At 37.8% G+C, this 27,292-nt stretch overlaps 1 protein-coding gene across 1 annotated transcript in view; it reads right to left on the reverse strand.

The window, feature by feature from the left end:
* The window catches only part of WWC2 (WW and C2 domain containing 2), a 105,012-nt gene that overhangs the window by 34,956 nt on the left and 42,764 nt on the right, over positions 1–27,292 (reverse strand). The window contains exons 3-9 of the mRNA XM_054823622.1: positions 18,861–19,064; positions 17,791–17,867; positions 13,140–13,219; positions 9,643–9,772; positions 8,844–8,990; positions 7,797–7,870; positions 2,876–3,118 (exon numbers count right to left, since the gene is read on the reverse strand). Coding sequence (XP_054679597.1) covers positions 2,876–3,118; positions 7,797–7,870; positions 8,844–8,990; positions 9,643–9,772; positions 13,140–13,219; positions 17,791–17,867; positions 18,861–19,064 — 955 coding nt within the window. The remainder of the gene's footprint in view (positions 1–2,875; positions 3,119–7,796; positions 7,871–8,843; positions 8,991–9,642; positions 9,773–13,139; positions 13,220–17,790; positions 17,868–18,860; positions 19,065–27,292) is intronic.

A 27,292-nucleotide genomic window follows, 5' to 3' on the forward strand; every position in this document is an offset into this window, starting at 1 on the left:
TTGGGGGTTTTGTTTGGTTTTTTAAAATTTGGCCTGATGTAGAATGAAAAAAAAAAAAAAACCAAAAACTTTCAAACAATGAACCTTCCTTCTTTATAGCATAAGCAGGAACTTTAATATCCCCCAAACCACGTAAACACCTAAACAACCATCATGTTATCTGTTCCGACATGGGCATCTCTCAATCTCTCCTGCTTGTATCCCACCTATCTAAATTAACCTATTACTTGTTGCAGGAGTAACTTGAGCGTGAGACACACATCTTTCTCCAGTTTTGATCTTAAATTGTAACATTGCTGAGAGGGGCATAGAATCTTAAAAAAATATACAAAAAAGTTTAAGTGCACATATCTCACCTTTCAATGCAAACTTATGTGGACATGTTTATGACAGACACAAGAGCAGGGGTCAGTTTTGCAGCACAATCAAGTAGGTAAATCACGCATCTGTTTAAAAGCCTGTGATTACTTAGAAAAATTTGCCAAGGACTAAAGCAGTAATGGAATCTCCCTGACGTGAACACAGAGGTAAGAAAGTAGCAAATAGTTCTTCAACAGTTCCACAACCCAGTTATTTCTATATAGTTGCTGGAAGGCTTCTTAAAGCGATCAGAGTATGCTCTGTCTCTGCTTTTTTGAAGCTGATATGTTATGATTTATACCCTCCTCCTGTAAATTGATTCTGAGTACATCTACTAGTGGCAATTTCAGCATCCTACTCCAAAATAACCCAGGGCTACGCTATCATGTTTTTAAGTCAGTCTTCTGTTTCTTCCCCCTTTAGAAAAAAAATAAAATCCAACAAAAACCCCACAAAACAACCCAACAAAACCCCCCCAAAAACCCCAAACCAAAACAATAAACCCTTGTGACATCAAGCTCTGACACAATCCATAGCTTCTTACACTGTTGCTTCATTATCAGTACCTGTGAAAACACTGGAAACCTAAGGCATTCATGAAACTTCATGAAAGAAAATAGTAATGCAACAACAGTGCAGCAGTTTGAAGATGGTGTGCCTCCTCCACTGATAATGGGGAGAAGAATCTTCCTCATCTCCAAGAAACAAAATGCTGATGGTTGATCAGATACAAGTAAATGTATCCTTTTCTCAAATTAACACTTCAGAAAAAGTTTCACCATCTCAACCCTTCTACAAAATGAAGATTTTCTTTATGTTTATAGCAGACACACCAGAAATAATCCTCGAAATAGCCTGGTGTGAAAGAATTGATGTGCTTTGAAGTCATCAAGGGAGACAGGTTTAATATAATAAACAATGGCAGGTAGAAATTCACTGGAGATGCACTGGATAGCAAAAAAAGCAAACCACAAGCCACCATAAATGCTACCTCAATCAGCAGTGTATGACATGAAATCTTACAGTAACCTCAGAAAAAAATTCCACATTTTCAGGAATAAAAATCAAAAGGAGAAAAATTTGCAGAAAATAGAGGGGGAAAAAATTAAGTTCTAACAACTAGCTGTGCCACTATACATGGGAAAATAATCTGCTTCATTTCTTATTATCATATATAATTTCTTATAGTTCATTTCAATAATCTGTTTCATTTCTTCTTGACAGTGGGAGACAGTTTTACTTGCCCTTGGTACTCCAAGTTTGGCATCTGACATGTATGAGAAAACGATGAGGTACAGAATTTTCTTTGGCACTAAACAAGCAAATCCAAACCACAAGACTAAGCTACCTATTTACAGCATGAGTCAAGGTTTAGCTATTACTTACAACAGCATATTATCAAAATCTTAGATTTGAATTACTTATTTATGACTGTAATTCTATTTTTGACCCCTTATTCTCCATTTATCAATGGAAGTCAGAAAGCAACGGAGCCATGATACTTTAGATACTACTAACACAAACAGGTAACTTCTGTAAAAATATAGTTCCAGTAGGTCATAACTCTTTTTCTAAAACATGTTTGGATTATCAACATAATGCAGTTTATTCTAAAGTGTACAAATATGTTTAAAAAAATCATGCCTAATACACACATACATACTTTGTAAACAAAAAAATTTCCTCACTACTCAGCTACAATTTGGGACCCAGCTTCTAATGCTACTAACAGGAATTTTGCCATTCAGTGAAACCAGAGCAATGGCAGGTGTTTCCTAGCAGAGGGAAGTAGGAAAGGCTTACAATGCTGATTGTATTACTTCAATAAGGCATACTACACCAATACACCGAATGATATTTTGTAGTTATTTCATTTTATGTGTGCTAGAGGTCCCCATAAATTTATTTCCACTTACAGCTGATGAAAAGTCCATTTGTGACAGTCACCTTTGATCTTCTCAAACTCAGTCTGGCTAAAACAATTTATTGTGGGAGTTGCTTCGGTTACCAGTTAGGTAGCAGCAAGTTTGGAAAGTTTTGCAGCAATTACACTTCTCCTCTGAACTTATTTTTTTTCCCCTTTTGGTTGCATTTTTGTATGTAATAAAACTCACAATGAAAGCCTTCAGATATTGCAACAATCAAGACAATCTTTGTAACCTGAGTTCAAATAGTTTACAGCTATTATCAGAAATGAGTGAATGATGTATTGCCCTCCTGCTGGTATGCTGACATTCCTCAGTTATTCAACATCTGTCACAGGCATTTTCATGCTAGTAACAAACACAGAGCGACTGATATTGCAGAGCACATATAGGGTGTTCCGATTCTCTCACAGTACAGAAGACTTCTTTGTGTTTCTGCTCAGTGGGCTAATAACAAATTTAATTGAGTTCTACGTAGAATAGTTACTGAAGGAAAACAGCCCATCAAGGCATAGTTCAGGGTCTGTAATGAGTACAAAGGTTAGATTCCAGAAAGCAGCATTTAATATTAGTAAAAGACAACCGCTCACCTTTCAGCAAGTGCTTGACTGGGTGTGCTTTTTACAGACAGCAGCTCTTCTTCAAGCCTTTTCCTTTCTGCTTCTAGCTGCTCAAGCTCATCTTGAGTACGTTTGCGTGGTGTAATAAACTGGAGTTCCTTTAAAAGCTCTTCTTTTTCATTGATTAACATCAGCTTTTCCTTTTCCACATCCAGTGCCCCAGGCCAGGCTTCACTATCTAGCTTAGAGAGTTCAATCTTCAAGTTAGCCATGCTAAAATAAAATACAGCAGATTTGTCTGAGCCCAGCACAGCACACAAATCCCAGGAAAGAGAGAAGTGATACAGTATTTTGAAAGGTATCAGGATATAACAACATTTTGTACTCAAAGCCATACTTTTAATTAGTTTTGCTTCACAAGAATGCAGACTACGCTAGAAAAGCAAGCCGCCTGTCCTGGCCAACAGCAATACGCATTTGCATTAAAAATGAGTTGCTCCTGTTCCAATGCTGAGCTGAAGTCACAACATTAATAAAAGCTTTATTGAAAGTGATCTGTCTGGTAACATAGTAGTGGCACTACGCTTTACTCATTGAGGAGTATGATGGATTTCTCCTAAGATGTTGGAGGCTGACTGCTCCTCGGAAACACTAATGCCCATTGTGAAAGAATGTGCCATAGCAAGGCGCTCACTTCAGCAGCATGCATGTATGCAAATCTTAAAAGGCAAAAGCATTGCTCTTCTATGTGATTAAAATAAAAACTAATAGGACAGCGGCTACCTAAAGAGAAAGGAGATTATTAACTCAAAAGTTTGAGTTTTGATATCTGCAACGGGAACAGCAGTTGCACAATCACAGAGCTATGGCACCCAAGACTTGGTTATCCATACATATTGCGCAGATACATGCATCTAATGGAAACAGAAACTTCCCTACATCATTATTGTACTATAGCTCAGTCCTGATCAAGACAGGTTATTTCCAGTCTCCATAATCATTCTGTCTATGGGCTCAGCAGCATAGCTTAAAAAGTGCATGTTTTGCAATAAAGATCGTTGTCCACTGGGAAAACCTAAAAACTCCCATTATAGGTGCCACAAGATGATAACTTTCAGTCACTTCCAGCCTTAGCCACACCTGAACCAGCTGTATAGCTAAAGATATGGAAGCTTTGAACTATGTAACAGCTCCTAGCCTTCTGCACCTCTTTGTTGTAGCCTGGGGAAAAGGCTGAGAAATGAGAAGTCAAAATAGAAAGATGTTCCTATACAACCTAGAGCAAGAGGAACTGATTTGTTACATTTATTTGTAACTGCCATAGTAAAATACACCTAAGTCAGCTCAAAAACTGTTAAAAGTCTGTGCAACTTCAATGTTACCAGGCACTACCTGAGGTGATGACGCATGCCATACTTCATAAATACACACAGATAATTTGGTATGTATAATCCTTCTGCAGTTCTGACAGATTTCTGGGAAAACATTTTTCTTCTTTCCAGTTTGTTTTCTGTGATTAACAAAACTACTAGCATCATGCTTATGTTGCATCGCCAGTATTAATTTTACAGCACATTAAGGCATTTATTTATCGTCAAAGCTAAAAATAGTTAATGTTGACTCTAACTATCCCATTGCTTATAATAGAAACTTAAGGGGAACCACCCCCCTTGCTTTTTCCATAGGTAACATTTCCTTCTCATCTGCACCTCAATGAAGAAACAACAGCTTCAAAAATGAAATGAATCCATACTCCCACCAAACCCCTGCAAGAACAAGTTTGACTCAGGGTATTTTCACAGAAAAACAATGTAAAATAAACAGAAATATAATCAGCAGTACTACCATAACCAAATGGTGGGATGAAATGAAGCATTTCAATATACTTTGCAGCTGTTCCATACATCATTTATATTCAACAGTCCTTTAGAGGAGCAATACTCAGAGGGAAAACAGCCGACTAATTTCAGCTGGATAATGACATGCTAAGAGTTTCATCTCCAGGTCACTGGTTCTAGCTAACCTTGTTCTGGAAGTTGCTGCTACTGACAGCTGTTTGATGGCTTATGGGATGGGATGGTGGTCTCCAAACAGTTCTTTTGCTCCCTCTGCTACCGACAACTCTCTGCTATCATAACTGACAGTCCTTTCAGCTGCTTCATCAGGCAGAGGACTAAATGGATATGAAAACTGAGCTGGTCTCACTCTTTTGAGGAAGTCCTTGCTCAACAGGTCAACAAGGAATATTAGCCAGCTCTTCACCACATCAGGAAGGTAGGATTGTCCTACCCAGCATGCCCTATCAGATCCTTTTAAATAACAATTGCAACTGAATTTAGCATAGTTAACATCAACATTCCACCTCTTCAAGACATTCTGCTGGCTAAGCAACATAAAATATACAACATACAAAATTATCTGATAATTTTCAAGTGGAGAAGTTCACTTACAAGATTCTCTCTCAGTTATTTTTACACAAAACAACTAAGAATTTAGCATGTCAGAAAAGATGGTCGATACTTATTATAGTGATGATTACAATGGCCATAATAATTAGGGGGCATGTAATTAGGTACTGAACTTTATGTGCAAACTGGTATGTATCTGCATTATTCCAAAATATGTACACTTTATTAAGTTAACCCTGTAGTGACTGATAAAACCAGTATATGCAAACACTTTAAAGACTTCAAGGGTGTCTTCAGGGTGTACGATTGTCTTATTTAAAGCTGAAAAGAATATTCATTAGTGGGCAGTTTTCAGATAAAATTGAATAAAGATACTATTTAAAATGAGATAATTTAACCTTGAAACACACTAATGTTATATAGAAGAAATATGTAGTTATGCAAAGGTAAGTACATGAGCTACTGAAATTTCGACCCACATTCTTAGCTAATTTGTGAAAAAGTAAGATCTTGTGCTGCAGTACTCCATACTCTGAACACTGTTTTGTTTGTTTGTATTTGTTTTTAAGGTAGAAATCGTAAACTGACTTACTGCCAGAAATTTTTTGTTCCTACAAAGGAGAGATAAAACACAATGCTGGGACTTCTTGGTATCAAGACATAGTCAAAACAGAAGATGATCTGTTTTGGATCAATTATGCCTAAGAAAAAGATGCCGTCTATTTGCATCTAAAACACCATCTGACATTTATAATTATGTACACGATGATTCTGAGCCAAAATCATACATGTTCAATACTGAACAAACACAATAGCCATAGCACTCTGTTGAATGCATTGATTATATAGTAAAGTTTTACGACTCGTAATGAGAATATAAAGGATTACTGTTGCTACCGGCAAGGATAGTAGCTACTACTCTGTATGAGGAGTGTATATATTTGAAATTAGGCAAAAAGTGTTGGTTGTGCAGCCTCCTGCCTTTATAACACAAAAAGTAATTATGTCTTTACTTTGTACTTATAAGCTGCAAATTTCTTTTCCTAGTTTTCTAATTGACCATGCCACAGTACTCCAACTGAAATAATACTTAAATCTCAGGTTAAACGGCATTTTAGGCACAGTTTTCATTTGGGGAAAGTGCTATTTTTATTTTATTGTCTTGTTTAGTTCATTATAGTAAAAAAAGAACTTTGGGCGTGGGATAACGTTTGAGATTTCTATTTCCTTTAAATTACAAAGCACCTTCATAACAAAACCTGTAAGGTTTCTAAATAGCTGACACCTAACTTTGTGAAAAGTATTAGAGAATAATACAAATAATACATTATTAATAGAGAGATATCCCCTTCCCCATTTTTTTTTTTAAATAATAAATCTTCCCCCTATATTATACAGCAGTTCTGGTGCACCAAAAGACATGTCATTGTAACCCTGAATGTTCTGCTTTCTGATGCCCATTCTTCAGTGCTGTGGCAATTCATCAAAACGGCTCTGCTTTCATGAGCTACCACTGCAGAACTTTATTTAAAAGGTATTCCACATTCATCAGTGGAGCAGTTCCTGATTTCTTTTCTCCTCAGGTTAAACTCATTAAAAAAACCCAACCCCATAGTGATAACAAGTATTTAAATTATCAAAAGTCCCAGGGAAAAGAGAAATAATTAAGCCTAGTAAATCTGCACTGGAAGTCTGAAGCAACTCTAAAATTAAAGAGCCTTCAGTGGTATAGTAAACTGAAATGATGATCCCAAAGAAGGATATAATGGACATAAATAACCTGGTGACTCCTTTCAGTGGAAAGCCAGCTCATTCTATTCCCTTAATCCATAGAAGGGCAATGAAGCTGGTGAAGGGCCTGGAGCACAAGTCTTACGAGGAGCAGCTGAGGGAACTGGGGTTGTTTAGCCTGGAGAAAAGGAGGCTGAGGGGAGACCTTATCGCTCTCTACAGCCACCTGACAGAAGGTTGTAGTGAGGGAGGTGTCAGTTTTTTCTCCCAAGTAACAAGTGACAGGACAAGAGGAAACAGCCTCAAGTTGTGTCAGGGGAGGTTTAGATTGGATATTAGGAAAAAATTCTTCACCAAAAGGGTTGTCAAGCACTGGAACAGGCTGCACAGGGAAATGGTTGAGTCACCATCCCTGGATGTATTTAAAAGACGTGTAGATGTGGTGCTTAGGGACATGGTTTAGTGGTGGACTTGGCAGTGCTAGGTTAACAGTTGGACTTGATGATCTTAAAGGTCTTTTCCAACCTAAACAATTCTATGAATCCTGCAGCTGCCATTAATTTGTCACTGTCTGCATTTTCTTTCTTAACACATTCAACTTAGCATTAAATGTCAAACCTACTGTTCAAAAGCACCGACTGCTCCTGTAAGTCTGCTTGCATTCTGAAGGAAAAGACCGACTCTGCAGTAACGCCCACAGTGCCTCCAGAGAGCCGTCCACTAGATGTCACTGCGAGCACGATGTTAGTGCTGCAGAGAGCAGACGCCTTCCCGACTCGACCGTAACTCAGCAAAGCGACTAACCCTATTACCTTCTTTTTGCCTCCTCGTATTGAAGACTGAGCCTGACCTTCTCTGCTAAATTTGATCTACTTCTTGCTCCAGCCTGTTGAGGAAAAGAAAAAATTAGCTTTATTATTGTCTAAAGCTGTTAACAGTCAATAAAACCTATGCACGGGCTAGAAAAATTATGACTTTAAAAAATAAAACCACACTCACCTGCAGCCACATACTTGCGATTAAATGCCTAATTAGGAGTCTGCTCAGATGTACAGAAGAATCCTGTTTTCTTCTGATCCAGTTCATCTATATTTAACTACTGTACTACCAACTGTCCGTATTCCATCAGAGTAAAGCAAAAGCATTTTCAAAAAAGTCTTGCAAGTGATTGCACCCAAAATTTTGATCTCCTACTTTGAACTCCGCTGAACTCAGAACTTAGAACTAAGTCAGTGCATTTTAAAGACTTCAGTAAATTTGCTACAAAACACAAACTTAGCTTTTTGTTTGGAAAACCTTGTACAGTCTCTTCCTTATTAACTTAGCTCGCAGAACTTCAAAAAAGGTACCAAAATTAAACACAGCTTTCTGTGTATGTAAATACACCATCAGTGAAAGAAAGTTTTAATGAATCACTGAACAAATAGTTCCACTAACAGTTTTTCAGCTGCGTGAAATTAAATTGCACATTTAAATTCCGAGATCTTATTTCTGAAAATGAAAAACGTCTTCATATTGAATTAAGTCTGTATGGTAAAACATATCCTATAGACAAATTCAAAATATACTATCTACTTATGCTGATCTTCACTGTACTGAAACTATTTGATTAAATCAAATTGTCATAAATGCTTCATGCCAAACAAATTTCATCAGAATCTTGACTTAAAATTCAAGAAGGGGGGGGGATATCAGAAAACTGATTATAAGTAATTTGCTTTTAAACATATGTGTGTATATATATATACACACACACCCCCCTATCAGCAACAGTAAACAACCATTTGATTCCAGTTCCATTAACCACAGCATTCTGATTCAATTTCTCTTTACATTTCACAAAATGGAAAAAAGCTCACCTCACCAGAAATGTCAGTCTGAGACCCTGCATCCAGAGTTTGTCTAGAAAAACACAGCTGGGAGTTTAGAGAGCTGGAACTCAAGTCTGGTTCAGATGTTCCAATGGTCTGGTCAAGACTGAATTTCTCTCTCAGCTTAGCAAGACTCTGTCCAGGAAACAGAAGGAGGTGGTGTTAAAGTTCCTTTGCACTTTACCTTGTTTATACCAGTTTATCTCCAAAAGATGTTTACATGAAGACTCCAATACAAAAATTCTGGGTTTACTTCATATTAAGCAAATCATCCTTTCAGCCAAGCACTTGGTAGGTGACATTAAGGGTGACCAACACCTGTGACAATATAAAAACTACTCATGTGGTTTTGTCTCTCTTGTTTCTGTTTAACTTGTCAACCCATTAAATACTTGACTGATAAAAAAAGATCTGCTTTCAGAAAAGGAAATAGGGCAATTTAGATTTGGAAAACTTTCACCAATTTAGAAAATGGCCTTGCATCTCAAAAACATCTCTCTCAATTTTGACCATTTAATATTTTAAATTGTCGTTCTGAGGTAACATCTGCATTGTACCTTACATACAAGTTCAAAATCTATATCGTCTGACTGACATACAGTGGCTTTTTTAATTAGGAAAGTCACAGACTTCAGTTGCTGCTTCTGAAAATTAATTTTAATACCAGTTTGGCTCAAAGACTTTTGAGAACCCCTTAAAAAGTATAAAATGCAAAGTATTTATAATCAGGAAAATTACTCATGTTAAAACAAATCTGCACAAAACTTATGTCAATTGTTCAAAATACCTTCATTAAATCTTGTTTTTCTCTCTCCCCTGAGCTTATCGCCTTTCTGATGGACTTCAGTTCACTCAGGATGGCTTTGGCCTCAAATAATTCATACCCGCTCTGGCCTCCAGACATTTTTTGGTCAATTCTGTGGAAAGAGAAAATATTAATACTGGATACAGAAAATAATACTAACATATCTGCTGTTCTGCTTCAGGCAGAAGCATAGTTAGAGGACAGAAGGGAAGGAGATAAGAGACACCATTTCCTATAACAGACATGCAAAGAGGAAAAAAGGACATTGAAGTCTCCATTAAGGTATTTACTACTAAATCCTCAGCAAAAATGTCAAACTAACACATACACAGTGCCCAGTGGATGGGTTTTGCTGACATCAGGAAAAACAGTTCTGTTGGCTTTAAAACCACCTCAGCTAAAAACCACGGGGGCCTTACCAAAGGCAGAGATTCCACAAGCAATTCTAGTTGATCCAGTCTTAAAGACATAAGGGGCACAGAGCACTAAAGACTCCTACACACACTATCAGCAGTATAGCAGTACCGCTTACAAGGCTGTCAAAATTCCCATCCCCACCATAACTCTTTGCAGCATAGAAACAGCTTTTGGGTACACCTTTCATACTACTAATTGTTTGTGATCGTTACAGAAGCAGAGTTTATTAGTACTAGTATTCCTCTCCCAAGAACCACATCATGACGTGGGCAGACAGGCAAGCTTCTTGGTACTAATCAGCCTTGCAGAGAAGAAACGTAACCAGCTCCATTCTTGTCTCAACTTCCCTCTCTCGTTTACCCTAATCCTAGGCATTAACAGTCTAGAACAGCTGTTCTGCTCAGCCAGTCACCAGACTCTCTTTATTCACAAAATCTCTGGATAATTAATACCATATGTCATACATCAGACAATTTATTAAATTCCTGGACTATCAACGATTTAAAAAACTGTAACTTGAAAGTAACAAACCAAAAAAGCCCTCAAACTTAGAAAAAGATATTCCATATTTACTTCAAGAAGTACAGTTTGTAAACACATTTCTCCAATCTCTAGTTCAACTGAATATTTCATAGCATCATAGAAATGACTGCAGCTGTGCTTCGCAAAATTTAAACAGCCATCTTCACAAAAGTCAAGCATCTAGTAAAGAATACATTCTTTTATAATGCAATTGGTTTTCTGTTTTTATCATCATCCATCATCTTTGCTAGAAGACATTAACCTTGTGAGGAATGAACAAACATTTTAATGAACGGAAGTGATCTTGAGCATCTCCTGCAAGAATAGAAACTTGCACAAAACACCTGTAACAGTATTCTATTTCCAGTTTTGTGCACAAAGATAGCAAGGTTCTAAAATGGTCTTTAAAGATCTAAGCATGTCTGTTTTCCTTTCTCCACATTTCAATTTTTGTGCAAACCAGAACTGCATTTGTGTAAGAAAATTACCTATGTGACTCAGCACTCAGATTCCTATTCAAAGAAACATTTGTTTCAGCTTGAAAGTTCCTCAAACTCTTTCGTAAGTAGGCACACACTTACTGTCTGACAACACTCAATTTTTGGTAACTTATCAGGTTGCTAAGGTCAAATAGATACAGATATGCCAACAATTGCAATTGTGAATGAACAGCTGGGTAATACATCACATGCTGCCTAGTAATATGATGTGCCACATTCAAATCACAACTGCTTTATTCTGTGTATAATTAAGATGGACAAGAAGGATCTCTGACATAAGATATTCCATCTTCCTGTTTTAAATTAATGGGATTAGTACTGTTTGAAAGTGGCTGACTGAATTTTAAAAACAAACGTCCATTGTGTTTCTGTGGAATGCTGTTGACAGTTTCTGAAACATGCTTTGGATTCCTATCAAAATGGCTTGTGAGCAAGCTGCTTTGAAACAATACTTCATTGTTGAATTAATATAATAAAACCAGCATGATTGGCTAACCTTTAATCCTGGGACAGCAGCATGAGTTTTTATTACCTTAAGCTTTAGAATCAATACGTCTTTCTTCTAAATTTTGCTTCAAATGAAATCTGATTTATGGTTAAATAAATTCAATCAACTATTCTTTTCTCCCTTCACTCCTTGCTAGTCTTTAAATATTTAAATAACAAACAAATCTTACAATTCTGTTTTAGTCAAAATGAAGGAGGATAGAGACTTGACTGACATCCTCCTAAGGTGCTGAGGGTTTTCAGTTCCCAACAGACTTCAAACTCTTCATACCAGAAAAACATTTTTTCATCCATTTTGACAGGTCTCTAATTATGACTGGCCACTTCTTGGACCAGAATATTTTTCCCCCACTTAAAAAAAATTCCTAGTGTATAGAAATGAGCTACTAAATTACAGAGGCAATAGCCTACAAGATGTTTTGGTTAGAACTGGGAACTGAACTCCAATCTCTCAGCTCCAAACACAGATGCTCTGTCATCATTTGCAAATTACTTCTCTGCATTTTAGTACTCTACCTGGAAGATGGAAATACACTTCCCTTCTCCCACCTTTTGTCCATCTTCCCTACATATTCTGCAAGCTCTCCAGGATAGAGATTATTACTTATTTGACAGTACACTGCCATACACAGGAGGTCCTGAGAAAAAAGGTAAATGAATCCAGGCAATATTACATTAATGCTGCAACATTGTTTCTGCTACTGGAACTAGTGTACTAAGAACACACAGCTCAGCATTTTACTGTGTAGATGTATCCTTAATGTATGGGTACATACCACAATACAGTAAACAACTAGCATTAATAAATTTCTGTTAACATTAGTCAAGAAAAACATGCTTGTTAGCAAGGTTTCCTCTGCAGCAAGTTCTCTGTGGTGACAGTTCCAGTAATGTTTAATATGTTAGGGCCCAACTTTAAGTCAGGAGCAGCAGGGAGTGCTCGGACTGAAAAATAAATAAATAAATCACTCCCTAATAATCCAACTGGTTAAATACCCAGAATGCTCACCCAGTTCAGCATCAGCCCTTTGGACACCAGGCATCCCAGCAACTGGAACAAAGAAAGTCAGGTCTCTAATCCTCAAATTGTGACTCCTTTCAAACTCTGCACAGTTGTGCACCATTTATACCTCAGAGAACAGCACCCTTCTCTCTTTTGAGCTCAGAGGTGGGAAAGGAGGAAAGACCTAATTACTTTTTCATTTTTTTTCAATTTTTTTCAATGGGACATGCAAAGGAGCTAAATGCTTCCTTGGGACCCTTAACCACTGCCCTTCTTTCTGCCTCTTTGCAGCACAAGCTCCCACGGAAAAAAAAAAATTGCAGGGGAAACAGATTTCTCATGTTAACACTTGCACAATAGGTTTGCCATTTCTACAGATTTCCTGCTTCCTAACTACAACAAAAAGAATTATTAGATTCTCATTTTTTCCCCCCAATAATTCTCTCACATAAGATGGATTCAATTCCATTTAAAAAAAAAGAAATCAGGCGACTGAATTAAGTTGGTTCCAACTATTTTCTTTTACTCACTGTTGCAGTGTTTCAAAGCCCTGCTCCTTGTACAGCAGCTCTTGCTTCATCTGAGAGAGTTCCCTCTTCAGCTTCTTAACCTTGTGTGTTAAATCAAAGCAAGAGTTAGAAAATTCTTCTTGTTAAATGGCGTAACACATGGCTTTGAACAATTAATGTATTCCCTACATCAGATGAGACAAAAAAAAAGAGAGTAAATTGCTCTACTGACACATATTAAAAACAAAAGGATCTGTTCTCTTCCTGATGTTTATGGGCAACATGCTTTAGTATTAAAGGGACACAAGCAGATTAAATCACATTCCTTATTTGTATTGATACCACACTGTGTTATTAAACCTGAGAGAACTTTAACAAGTAATTTACTTCTCACTTGTTAAGCATGCATTCCAACTGTCCTAGAGGGACGTGACTGTTTATTTTTAGGCTTATTATATTTTCACTTTTTCATTCCAGGAAGCTCTCAAGTCATCTGCACTGTAAAAGACAGTGTGGACTCTTTTTTTCCCCTACTCCATCCTTTCTTATAAAGCTTTAAAGAAACTGGATCCTTAAATAGATAATTCACGTTCATTTAATTCAAAGATGACAATCACTAAACACATTTGGATTGCAAATATATGTGTCTAACAGAAATGTCTTTGGCAAAACATTCCCTACTTTCCCTACATTTGCATGCTCAATTGCTTTTTAATATTGCTATTTCAGATGTTAGCAAATATGAGTACACTACAGAATATTTATGAATCAAAGTTAAATAAAAAAATCCTCCACTTAATTTATGTCATACTTCCCAAATATACTAAAACAAAGTTTCTGGACCACCTATAGAGGAGTGTACTTTAACACAAATTAAAATTAATCCTCAGCATACACAAAGAGACAGAAATGTGGAATCCCTAATTTTGGTATTTATAGATGTATATATGGCTCGTTTGCACTCTACATACTAGCCAGATATTGTTAAGCTTTTTAACTTTCCAATCAGTAAAGTGAAAAAAAGGAAAAGCCTGCTGGAAGTCCTCTGCTCTCACCCACCACTGTGAAATTCTTGCTTGTTTTCATATAGGTCCTCAGATATTCAACTCTTTTGAAAAATGGATTATATTAAAAAGAAGAATTTTGACCGCTTAAACTGAAATTAATTTCAGTATGTCTCCAAGACTTTTTGCATCCAAATCCCCTTAAGACTTCCTACTTAGTGCTATTCTTCAAATAAAAAATAATTAAAAAACCCCAGTGAGATTCCCAACATGTCAGGTGACTAAAAGATGTAACTGAAAGTACTGAGCATCAGCAGCTGCTGTAGCTTTACAAGAGACTTAAAATGCTTTGTACATCTAAAATTTCCAGTGATTTGCAGGGTTCTTCACATGGGTTTGTGAAAGACACTTAGGCATTCAAGTTTGTAGCTTCTGGCTAATGAATTTTCTGTGACAGAAATAAAATGTTTTCAATCTCCATTTTCTCCAAAGCAAAATCTGTTCTCTAGATGAGGGGTTAGGCTCAGGCTTTTGGAAGCTATCATCACTAGTTGCTTTACTTGACAGAAAACTGTTTTTCTTTTGACCATAATGAATAGTTAGCATGATAAATACAGGCAATGACTCTAAGTACACATTCAGCGCTCCTTAACTATTTCTTCCCTGACTAGCACGAAAACCTCAAGAATAATCTCTCAAGTGTTCCAGTCAAGGTTATAGAAAATGAACAGACATCATCTCTATGTTCCAGGGAAAGTAATGTGTAGAATATGAAAGAAGTCTCAACTTCTCTGAGAAACACAGAATGGCTAAACTTTAAACCCTTACATTTTTCCTCAAGATCATCTTCTGAGTGTCCTCTGCTGTAATTCATCATCATTTCATTATCAAGAAACGTGAGTTAGGCACATTATCCTAGGACGTGACCTACATCATAATATAGACTCTGTGTTTACTGCACTATACTGGCATTAAACTATTCTTGTGCTCCTTGTCTTCTCCTTCAAAACTTTCATGTAATTCCCTTTTTTCCCCACAACTCTTCATTTCTTTTATCCTTCGCCTCCTTCCTACTGCTTCTGTACATCATCTTAAGTCACCTGACAGGTCTCTTGCTTCCTCCTTCTAACTGCACCTTCAAGCAGGCTCCTCTGCTAACCCCTTTCTATTCCCAGCACTCAAGTACTAATGGAACAATGACATAAAAACCCTCTTGTTGTTTTATAACAGTGCATCCCCTACTCACTGCATATGCATAAAACCTACTGTGATCACACATGCTTTGTATTGTTTAATTATCTTACTGATATAGTAATTAAGACCCCAAATGGCCCCACTCAGAGTCCACTGGAGGATCAGATCCTTCAATTTTAATATTGTAAGAAAGGTCTTTCTTTTCCTGCTTATTTCCTTTAACAGCTCTCTGATTTCTGTTGGATTTTCTCTATGACCTATTGTGCAATGAGCAATTCATGTATCCAAAAGGCTCCACATGCAGGTATTAAGCACAGTTAACAAGGAGAAGGCCAATTCAGAACTTCCTCGAATGCTGAGTTTCCCCCTCCAGCCACCATTAACCTGATGGTACCAGTAAGCCTCAGCCAGTGAGAGAGAGAGAAACAGGTTTAGTACATCTGACCTAACTGTCACTAAACAATGTGCAAATTCTAACTAGCTGGCTAGCAGCTTACTAATGACTAACTTTGTTTCCCATTAAGCCCACACATGCATATACTGTAAAATGCCAAAAGGTGGCATATTAGCAAGCATCTTCGAACATTCAAATAAGGGTAAACTATGATAACAGTCGTACCTCTCTTGCCATCTTCCATGAAAACCACTTCCCAGCCCTAGCATCACAGGGCTCCATTTTTTCTTATCTCAATGATTTTCATGTCCAGTGGCTTTGGATGACAACACACTTTATGCTGATACAGATATTCTTGGACTGCACCCTTCTAAACTCTGCAGACAAGATTCAGGTCACCTATTTTAGGTATGTATGCAATTTGGACTCTGCAATGCCAATAAATCAGATGTTGGGAACCAGCAGGATGTTAGGCTCCTTGACTCCAAGAAACAACGAAGAGAGGAAAGCACCTCCAAAAAATGAGTTACTGTGATTGAAGCATCTGCCTCTCTCCTCAGTGAGTGGATGAATTGTACATCTATAGCCAAGAGATGATTCAGTGTTTCTGCATCTTGAGCTGGGAGGTGATAAGAGCTAAGTAACAGGAAACACTGAGCACAGGACCATGTCTGAATTTTCTCCTCTTTAACTTGTAGGTGACTATATTTAAATTTGGTCACGTGTTTTGTTCTTCAACAACACTGTTAATTTCCCCAATATACCCGTGATCCCCTTGCCAAAGGGAACATCTGTTACTGCTCCACTCATTTTAGAAAGAGGCTTTCACCTTGTCTTTTCATTCTTGCTCCTGACAATGTCCTTACTGCTGTTGATTCTCCCTACTAAACTTACAACATTTTTCCTCCCACCTCCTCCAGTGTGGAAATAAGTTCTCTCACTAACTGCCTTCCCTTCTTCTTAAGGGATAAAGGACTACAAATTGAGATTGGAAAGGATGAACAGATGTACAGTCAGGAGGGCAACATCCGGACACCAGTTTTACAGTGTATTCCATCCCTGATTTATACTGGGATTTAAAATTTTAATGAGCTATTCCACAGTTCCTTTTAAACATTAATTGTTTAGACTCCTAACCATAACTCTTACTGCACGTGAAAGAGGATGTTACTCTGGGAGGCTTCTATGAGCGCTGCGCTCTGTGGAAACCAGGAGGGGGCAATGGAAGAGCTGAGTAACTGCTGTCGCTTGTGCTGATTCTGCTCCCTCCAAGTCTGTACTCCAGCCCTCATCGAAGGACTATGCTGTGAGGTGCTGTCTTTTTAACCTGTGTGGTTTGATGTAATTTTTTTCATTACTAACTACAGAAAGCCCAGGCTATCCAAAGAGCATTGTATGCCACAGCTTAAATAAATGAACTCCCTAGATTTTAAATGTCTTCCACATTATTTCCTCCTTATACAAGATTAATTCAGTAGAGACTAATCTGTGAATGAAAGTTCTTTACATGGAGTGTTAGTGACCATACTGAACAGTTGACCAAATAATGGATTTTTGCTCGCTAGCAATTTCTAAATGTGAACACAAACCTTCATTCTTGATCTGAACTGTTCCATTTTGAGAAAACAGAGCGAAGTTTCACACCATTATTGAAAAGCGTTTTTTAAACCAACAGAAATTTGTGAGGCAGTTCATGTAGCTAACGGTACGTTTCTCACAGCAGACAGTGTAGAAACAGTCATCTAGCTGCAGCTCACCTTGCCCCTACTACTATTCTGTTTTCACCTGAAGTTTTTTACTCTTCCATTTAAAAACAAAAGCATACAAGTGAAAATAGTTATCAGATTATTCTAATTAGAAGTGGGCTTAAATATCTGTTAAAGTTTCCCAAAAATGTGTTATCTGAAAGTAACAGAGACAGCTTTAAAAATTCATTCAAAACCTCGGAATGGTATTTAATGAGAATATCAAGAGGTTTCAGTATCAGGGTACAAGATACCTCTGCTAGTTCAAGCTTTGCATTCTATAGTCATAATCTTTGCACACAGAATAGAAATGAATATGAGTTAAGCACTCTCACCCTTAATCTTGTAGTGGAGATTTCAGCCTTCAGAATGTCAGGGTCATACTTTGTGCTTGATGAGGAGCCTGAGAATACTTTTTTAAAAAGACAAAAAAGGACAAATATTTGAAGTACTTCTAAATCATTAATTAGCCCCTTCCTCAATGAATCCACATTGATCTAAACTACAAAGTGCAGAAAAACATATAGTACTTTAAAAAAAAACCCCTATATCCTTTTATAGAGTAGTCAGTATTGCAGGATGGCAATAATTAAGGAATAATCAAAACTTTCCCCTTTTTTTCCCCTACCACTATTTGGCATCTCTCCTCCTTTGCCTATCCCAGGATCCTAATGTAGCACTTCATTCTCCCTGGCTTTCTATCCCTGTCCCCATTCTTCTAGCTGAGCCATCTTGTGATCACCTCTTCCTGGAAGTTGTAATTTCTAAGGAGATTTTTGGAAAGCAGAAGAAGATTTATTGAGAATCCTCAGAGGTCTGCCAGTCAGTTTTTCCACAGCTGTACATGTTACTTTTATCACACCATCTACTTCTAAGAGAGATGTTTGGCCAATGACAGGCCTCTCACAGCACTCTACTGCATGCCAATTCCTTGTCCAACATTGTAAGACGTATCTCTACTTCACCACTGATCACTGTACACGGGCTACAAAATTATTGTATGCTATTTTTATAAAGCAGCAACAAATTCCCTTCTTGGTCTATTGCAGACACCCATCAACACAGTAGGGTCATTTCAGTATGCAGCCAAAAGGTGCAAGAGATCTTATTTGCTCTGAACCTAGATTTGACAGAATTTTGTTCTGACAAACTGCATGACAAAATAGATTTCAGAGCCAACTGCTCTAAACCACGACTCAAAGGAGTTCAATTGTATCAGAGGGAAGAGGGTTCTCTCCAGCAGAAAATCTTTATATGAAAAAAAAAAAAGTAGGGATGCTACCTCTAAAAAAGCCAGAGTACAAGGTGTTCATAGAAAACCTTGAAAACTCGTCCTAAAGAGAAACAGGATCCCCTGCAAGGCACAAGATCAAAGAAGTTACATTGTATTCTCTACTGTACTTACAGCTTGTACGAGAGCTTGATTTTTCTTTGTAGGCATCATTCAACCGTACATACTCATCCAGTGCAAGTGCTAGCCTCTGTTCTTTCACCTGGTACAGTTCCTTCTGAGTACTGAGAGCATCCTGGGCTACCATAAGATAATCTTTTAACATTCTCTCTTGTTCTTGCCTCCATTGTTTCCTGGGATCTTCTATTTGTGTTGTTTCTTTATAGGAGAAAAAGAAAGGATTTAAAGAGACCTCTGCTGAAATCTGTTGACAACTAAATTGTTTCTTTGCCTGTAATCCACAGTTATAGAAATGTAAACCATAGCTTGTCTTTGGTTACTAAGCAGATGCTCAATTTCATTTAAGTTTTTCTTTGCCACAATAGTGTAAGAAACAGTATTTAAGGGATCAATTGCAAAATTGGGAATGAGGGTACAATAGGTAAATGCTTATTTAGATCATTCCACATCTTCAACCTTGACTTAATAATATCCTAACTCAAGGAAAAAACCCTATTTTTTGCGTCAGAGTATTCAGAAATAATTGGATCAATAAAGTCTGTTGATAACATCTTAAAATTAAATGCATTTGTGAACAAAAACGAGAAGTAATCTCAGCTATTACATTTTTTTCAACCCCCCCTCCTCCCCACTTCATTAATTTTTACAGTCATATGTTATTCATGTTTTATGGTGGTTCTCTTTCTCCTTTCCCTCTAGGAAAACAGTTTTATTTTTCCCCTGTAACTGAACTAACAGAACATTAACTCTCCAGATCATCTCACCTAACTCTATCCCCACTCCTGCTAGGCATCTGATCCAAGATACAACTTTATTTTATGGTCAACAGAAAGAGAGGGCCCCCCTCAGAGGGCACTTCACTCCATTGAAGACAGGAACCCAAAGATACAGGGGACCAAACTGCCTTTTTGAGGTGTCTACTTCTTTCCAGTGACTGCCCAGGTAATATAAATGAGTAGGCTGGAACAGGCTCTTAATTCACAGAGGGCTTCAGGTCAACTAGTTTAACTCCAGCAGCCACATAGATGACAGACTTGCATAGAATGTGTTGACAAGAGGATCAGGCATAACACAGTGGTATATATTAAGAAAGTATGTGATGAGATCAATCTAATTGTAGGTATTAAGATTTTTTTAAAAATGTAAATATGCAAAGAAGAAGAAGGCTGAATGTTCAATCTTATCATTAGTATATCCTTAGTTCAGCACTTTTTGAAGCTGTACAATGAATATTCTTCCCTTAAAGCTGCACTAAGTACAAACCCAAACATTCTCATAAGACATAGCCATGAAAAGTTTGAAATCTAAATGCAAACATGCATGACACTGCATTTTCTTTATAAGTTACATACTGTAAATCTACATAGATCGCAAAGATAAAAAGTAACATTCAGTACCAATGTATTTAAGTGCAAAGTATTTACTTCAGAATTTTTCTGCAAAAAGGAGGAGGGAATTTTATTCTCTGGGTTAGAGTTCTGCCACTTTAGTTCTCTGAATTGAAAAAATGGGAACACGTGGCTGAAGACATGGCAGTGGGGGAAGAACTGCAGCTGAACCAACCTGATTGCTCTAAACCGTAGCTGAAGCGCACTCTTGGGGAGAAGGCAATCTTTCAACTCCATATATGAAAATAGACTTTCTAACAGCAAAAGCTGATAAGGACAGGTTTTGTTTAATAACTATTTCCCACACTGACTAACTACCAGTTTTTTCAAAGCCTTTTCTGGTATCACAAACTAAAAGACATGCAAATAAAAAGAACCATCCCATAAAAGTAACCCTGTAGAATCCTAAACTGACAATGTCTATGGAACTACTGATGCTTTTAAAAACAGATGAATACATATACACACCCTCCCCCATGCTGGTGACCCCTCCACCATTTACAAACGTGACAAGCTTTTGTATTTCTACTTGGGAAAGGTGTTTCTTATATGTACACAATGGATGCACAGAGAGTATAAATCACAAACCCAAGTGCGGTGTATAAAAGATTAAAGCAGAAAGGCTTTATACACAGTTGGTTTTCCAATAACCCCAACAGGAACACTCTCTCCAAAAAGCTACCTATAGCTACCAACACACACATATATCCATGTTTATAGCTACCTGTTCTTTTCCACAAAGATATCAGCACACAAAGCAGCAAATCGATACCTTTTCTCTCCTAAATGGTCAACATATGTCCCTATCTGTGGCCACTTATTGCTGTTGTGCTTTAACACACCTCCACATTCACAGTTATTTACACAAGATAAGAAGCGCTGGTTTCCAGAGGTGTCCTTTTTTTGTGAAGCAGGATGAAGAGCGTGAAGCAGGATTCTCATGGGTCAATGATCAAATAGGATAAATGCAGTTATGCTGGTTTTTTAGAAGAATGTAATGATGTGATTGTGTTTTAAGAGTGAAACCAGCAGCCACCGAATAATCTTACAAGATTGGAAGGTCTCATCTTTGAGCATGTTGCAGGTAATTGCCTTGTAGGTTTTAAGTGAGGATTGCTCAACATGTAGCCCAAAGACCAAATGTAGCCTGCAGAGTCCTAAAATGTGGCCTACAGATGCCCTGTCCTTGTGACTGCAAGAGAAGGACAAAGCTGATCATCAGCAGATTATTTTGTATTGCTGACAAATACAATCAAATATTTTCTTTTTGCCTCTCCAAGCTGCATGTGCAAAACAATACTATGATTATATGAGCTAACACCTTTTATACTGATAGTCATAAATGAGTTAAAAGTGACCCTGCATTTTAAAAATTGCACACTATAACTTCAGCTTACTGAGGTTTGGGTATTTGACTGTGTAGGTACATTGTCTGGCCAAACCATTCTCAGCCAATTCTATCTGCATGTATTTTATTCCAGAATGAACGCTTAGTCAGGAAAATACATAATCCTCAAAAAAGCAAAGCAGCACTGAATGACTACCCCAGAATTGTTACTCAACTTTCACCAAGCAGAGAAGGCTCTGGCATATTTTCTACTCTGTTTTCTTAAATATTATGAAGTGGAAAACCCCAAAAATGGTATCAATCATTTGGCAAGTTGTTAATGCATTTTTTTTTTATATATGCGTGTGTGTGTGTATATATATATATATATAAAAAAAGTGTGCCTTTGTAGCAGCACCATATGCTTGATCATCTATAATTTTCAGTTATCTCAATTTCAATCAGTAGGTTTTCCCCACAGAGACAAAACCAAAGAACTATGGATAATATTTCTGGTACTGTAGTGCTGCATTTTGAAAAGTACATTCATTTGAGCACATGTACCTTCCAAGAGCCAATAAATTTTTTTTGAAAAAGCAGAGTTCTCCTTTCAAAAACAAATATTTATACTTCTCAGGGTAAAGCCTCAAAAAGATAAGGATTTTTTTTCCTTGGACAAGAATGTTTTAAGCACCTGCTGTTCAGGTCAAACTTGTATACACAAGAATATTATTGGGATAGTTATATACATGTCATTGCAGGAGCAGCTTGCTGAACATTTGAAAATGAGATGTGAAGCCCTTCATGCTTAAACTGAAGACTGAGATTTAAACCACAAAGAACATCCAAACATTTTCCTACCCTTATAATTCAACACATGACGTAAAATAAACTTGGGAGATCTCATTCCTTTTTCAGGGCAGATAAATGTTTCCACTGGTGACTGCAACAGGATACCTTACAACCTTGCCTGCAGCAGATAAAAATCATGCAACAAAGAGATCGCTAGCTAGGCAGATGGGGAGATGTTATTTCTGCTGGTCAGGTGAGGAGTAAGCACTGGTTATGAACACTACACAGAGCTGTAGGGTTGTACCTGTTCTAGAAAATGCTAACAGGACTTCAATCATCAGCAGTAGAGAATGAACAAACCACCCTCCTGAGCATGACCTCTCCAACACTTTCTGCATCACCAGATAGTGAAATTCTAGACTTCAGCTGTTTCTTGTAGAGAAAATTAAGAAACTGGCCAACATTTTCCATGGCATAAACTTAGATCGGAAGTAATCTCCTTTAAATGGATCTTTAAACAACTAAGAGTTGTACATCAGGCTCTATCAAGAGCACTGCTTAGATTTTAAAAAAATCTTTATATATCAACTTCCTCTGTCCAATCACAATGCAAAATAATGATCCATAGTAACAGAATGAGGGAGGTGGTGGTACACCTAATATTCAGGCTACACATTCCTAATTCGACTTGGTTTTAGTGTACTTTGGTAAAGTCACCTGCAAATCAAAACTACTCAATTCTATTAAGAGATCTTGATTTAAAACCAATTAATTTAACTTTAAACAAATTACTGCAAGTGCATAGTTAATACATTTATAACAAATATAAATAAGCAATTTATTTCCTCTTATTTTTAAAGATCTGAGTGACAAGCCATGCTGGGGGGAAATTCTGAGAGACACAAAACACTTGAGGTGTCACCCAGCGGAACTGCACAAGCAGCAGGATGGCACACTCCACCCAAGGACGTTCCTGTGCACTGAAATGATCACAGCCCTGTAACGCAGAAGAGCAAGCTGCGCTGGCTTTAATCATACTGCTGTTCAAGAAACACACTCTTCCTGGCTCACTGCCAGCCAGGTTTGATGCACTTAAAGAATAATTCAAAAACCAAAATGCCAGGACTGACTTTACACCTTGAAAGTTTTGTTTATTCCTTTGGCTAGAACTTGCTTCAAGGGCAGCAATGTTATGCATGCCCTGTGTAAATATACATAAGATACATATTATATATAGGATACAGGCAACAGTCAGGCATGCCATTTTTTTTAAAATGAGTTATTTTCCTATGTTACATTCCTGTCTGCTATCAAGAAGCTCTGCCAAATTTTTACAGTCTACTTGAACAGAAGGAAACTATTACCTTTATCAGTAGTAGATCATATTTCCCTAAAATACATGAAATTAAAATCCCACAGGGAAGGGAATGGCTCCCTGACGCCCTACTGTTAGACATGAGAGAATTGGACATTTTACTACAGGATTAACAATACATGGAAGCAATAGTTTTCCAACATCTCCCCTTGCCAAACAAAATAATAGCGTTGATTTGCTCTAGAATGACCCACATGTAAGCTGCCTTCAGTCAGACACACTGCATTTAGGCAACACAGAGAACAAGTCCTCTCAAGAGGTCCCACTAAAAAGAATGCCGGAGACACTAGATTGGTACTTGAGGAGGACACATACATAGCAAGAGGAGACAAAACCATGACATTATACTTTTCATCCCGAAGAGAGAACTCTCATCTGTTTAAACACATGCCCATATTATTCCAGTTTGTAAATGCAGCAGAATCACCATCTCAGAAGAGAGGCTATTCCAAGGGAAACTAGTTGACCAGGCTAGAAATGAGGACCAGAGACCTGAGATCTGTAGGGAGGAGAGCAGGGGGACGTTGTGTGCCACAGCTGGAGCTGCTGTAATAGCCCTCCTTTTTGCCAATGATGGTTTCCACCATGTCACCTCAACCCACGTTCCCCAACGCTACACATTCACATGTTCTCTTTTGCACAGTCTCCGGTGCTCACTCAACCCAGCACAAACCCTATTTGATGCACTAAACCCACCCAAACACTCACCGGCTCCAGGAAGATAACATAAAAGCACATATATCCTGTTCTGGCAGGTTATGTGAGTTGTGCCATGTTACCAGAGGTCCAATGAGCCAGTATAAAGGAGGAAGGAGAACCCAGCTGGGGAAGGAACTAGACATCCTTTTTTGGCAGCAGCAAGTCTACTTTGTGGATCTACTCATCCATGGATCTATTCATCAATATCATGTGCTTTCTCCTTCACATACTAACTTACAGGAGAGTTTCCAGACGTGGAAACCAGGACTACAATACAACACAAGAGGTGGCAAAACTGCAGTGGCTGAGCCTGAAAATAGAGTGTTTCTGACCAATGCAGAAGTGTGCCGTGCACAGCTGGCTGTGCTCTGGGCTGCACCATGTCACAACTCAGCTAGACACTCTGTGTCAGGGTGGCAATTTCTCTGCCTGAAATAGTAAGTGATGAAAATATAACTCCATTACACATGACATCTCTGGTTAACTTGCATAGTAATTGCAGGACTGCTACCTCCAACCAAACAGAACCCCACCTTCAAGAGAGTAACACAGGCCTCAAAACCCCAAACCCAATAGCTGACTACGTGCAGGATCCCTCATCCCTAGTGCTTATCCTGAACCCCAGTGGCTGAATAAAACGTGCAAGCAAAATCCTGACTGTTTTTTTGAACAGTCTCCAATGTCTTTGCTGTGATAGGATTACATCCTACTCCACAGAGGTGGTCTGAGAAGGAGGGGATACCTGGAAAGCAGCCTACCACCATATGCTGAGGGCAAGCCCCTGGAAAAGGGCTGCAGGCAAGCTGAACCGGGGGCAGCCGCAGGAAAGGAGAGTCAAGATTTCAATGTTATCTTGCACAAAAATGTCTCAAGATGGCACAAACAAAATCAGCAACCCTTTGACGTACAACATCAGAAGAGGAAAAATGGTGCCTGATATCAACCATCACAGGATAACACAAGTTAGCTTAGTGGTGGATGGTGAAAACAATTTTATCAACAACATTACATAATCACTATGGATATGTTTATTCTACAAGTAGATCCCATGTTACTTGATAAACAAACTGGCTTTCAAGTCTCCAGTACTTTTGCCTGCAATCAGACAAAAACACACTTAGGGAAAAAAAGAGTCCTAATATTCATTGTACTTCAACTGGCATAACAAATATTGCAGGCAACTGCAATGCAAGTCTTAATGAACAGCAAAGGAGCAAATGTACTAGCACTAGTTCCAGGGAAAATAATCAAGTGTTACTAGACTGGCTTAAGGAATGCACTTTAGTGTTTACATACCCGAGGCTTTCTGAACGCATTTTTTTTCTTATTCCTTTTTCCCCTCTGCTTTTAAAAATACATACAATTCAAACAACAAGAAAAGTGATTTGTACCTCAAAATTTGAGGAAAAATTCACAAACATTACATCATTTCACACTGATATATTTGTTCAATAGATACATAAAAATAAAGTGAGCAGTGTCAGTAAGACCATGCGGTCCAACAAGATGACATAGTGTCTTAAAAACAATCTAAAACATTGCTGGATACTCAAAGAAAATCACATTCTACCACATAATAAGATATAATATAGGTTCTAAAGAGAGACATGGAGGAAAATAAGGTTATTCAGAGTGTGCTCTGAAATGAGCTCTCTACAGTTTGTTTCTTGCCATAGAACTTGCACACAAAAAATGCCTCCTCTCTTCCAGACATCTTGTTCACTTTTCCATAAAATAATTCTGCACTTGAATTTGAGTAATGAGAGAAAATGAGAATGTTTTCCAGATATACTGTGCAAGCATGAGCAGATTTCCAAGAAATATTTATTCAGAGATTTTTGCAAAAGAAATATTGAACATGTTATCCTTATGGCACATTAGTTTCCTCTAGATATCAGGTAGCATATGCTTATATATCTCAAATGCAGTAGAAACTTCTAAGCATTTTGCTTTACATTACCCAGTAAGCAGGTAACGTTCTACTGCTATGGCTATCAGAACTAAGACAGAAAAATATGCAAGTATGATCTTTCCATAAAAGTCAGCAGCTAAAATCATCTTTAATTCAGAGCCTTCATTGCTCAAGCCCTCCTTCTGTAGCCAGCATGCACCAGATTACTCTAATCCCTTCCTATAGCTAGGGCGCAGAGAAGACACCTATAAACAAGATTCAAGATAAGATATACTGCACTTGGGTTTTCAGCATGTGCGTTTGCTGACAGTAAAGAGTCTTCACAGTTGTTTCCCAAATGCTTGCATATCACCACTTGCTTAGAAGATGGTGATGGGTCATGGGAACAAACAGTGCACATTTATGATTGTGATACACCATTCGACTCCCTCAAGCTAATGGTAATTGCAGACTCATGGTGGGATTTTCAGACTTCTTCCTTGTCTGAAAATACAGTCTGGCATACTTTCATAGATGCAGATGTGCTAGAGTCCTAGGCTCTAGGGAAGAGTCAGTCTATCCATAAAAATCCCTGTGTTAGATAAACCAGTTGCACAGGGTAAACTGGCATGAAAGTCTTTAAGATTACAACAAGAAATAGAATACCTGAAGTTAAAATATTGTAAGTGTCACACTGTGTAGGTAAATAGCTAGGCTTTGAAACTTTAAGAAGGAAGGAAACCAAGTAAGAAATAGAGACCTCCAATGAATCCTATTCTCAAGCTAAGCAGACACAAATCCCTCTACCTCTATGCTTCCTGATGTGTTAGCATTACTCTGACTCAATTTTCTTTTTCTTTGTGGATGAAACAGCAGTAGAAAGCAGTCTCTGAGAAAGGAGCATTCATGCTTCCAAACTGGACAATTAAAACTAAGTAAGGAGGAGCTGCAGAA

The sequence above is a fragment of the Grus americana genome, chromosome 4 (genome assembly GCF_028858705.1).
Source record: "Grus americana isolate bGruAme1 chromosome 4, bGruAme1.mat, whole genome shotgun sequence".
Lineage (NCBI taxonomy): Eukaryota > Metazoa > Chordata > Aves > Gruiformes > Gruidae > Grus > Grus americana.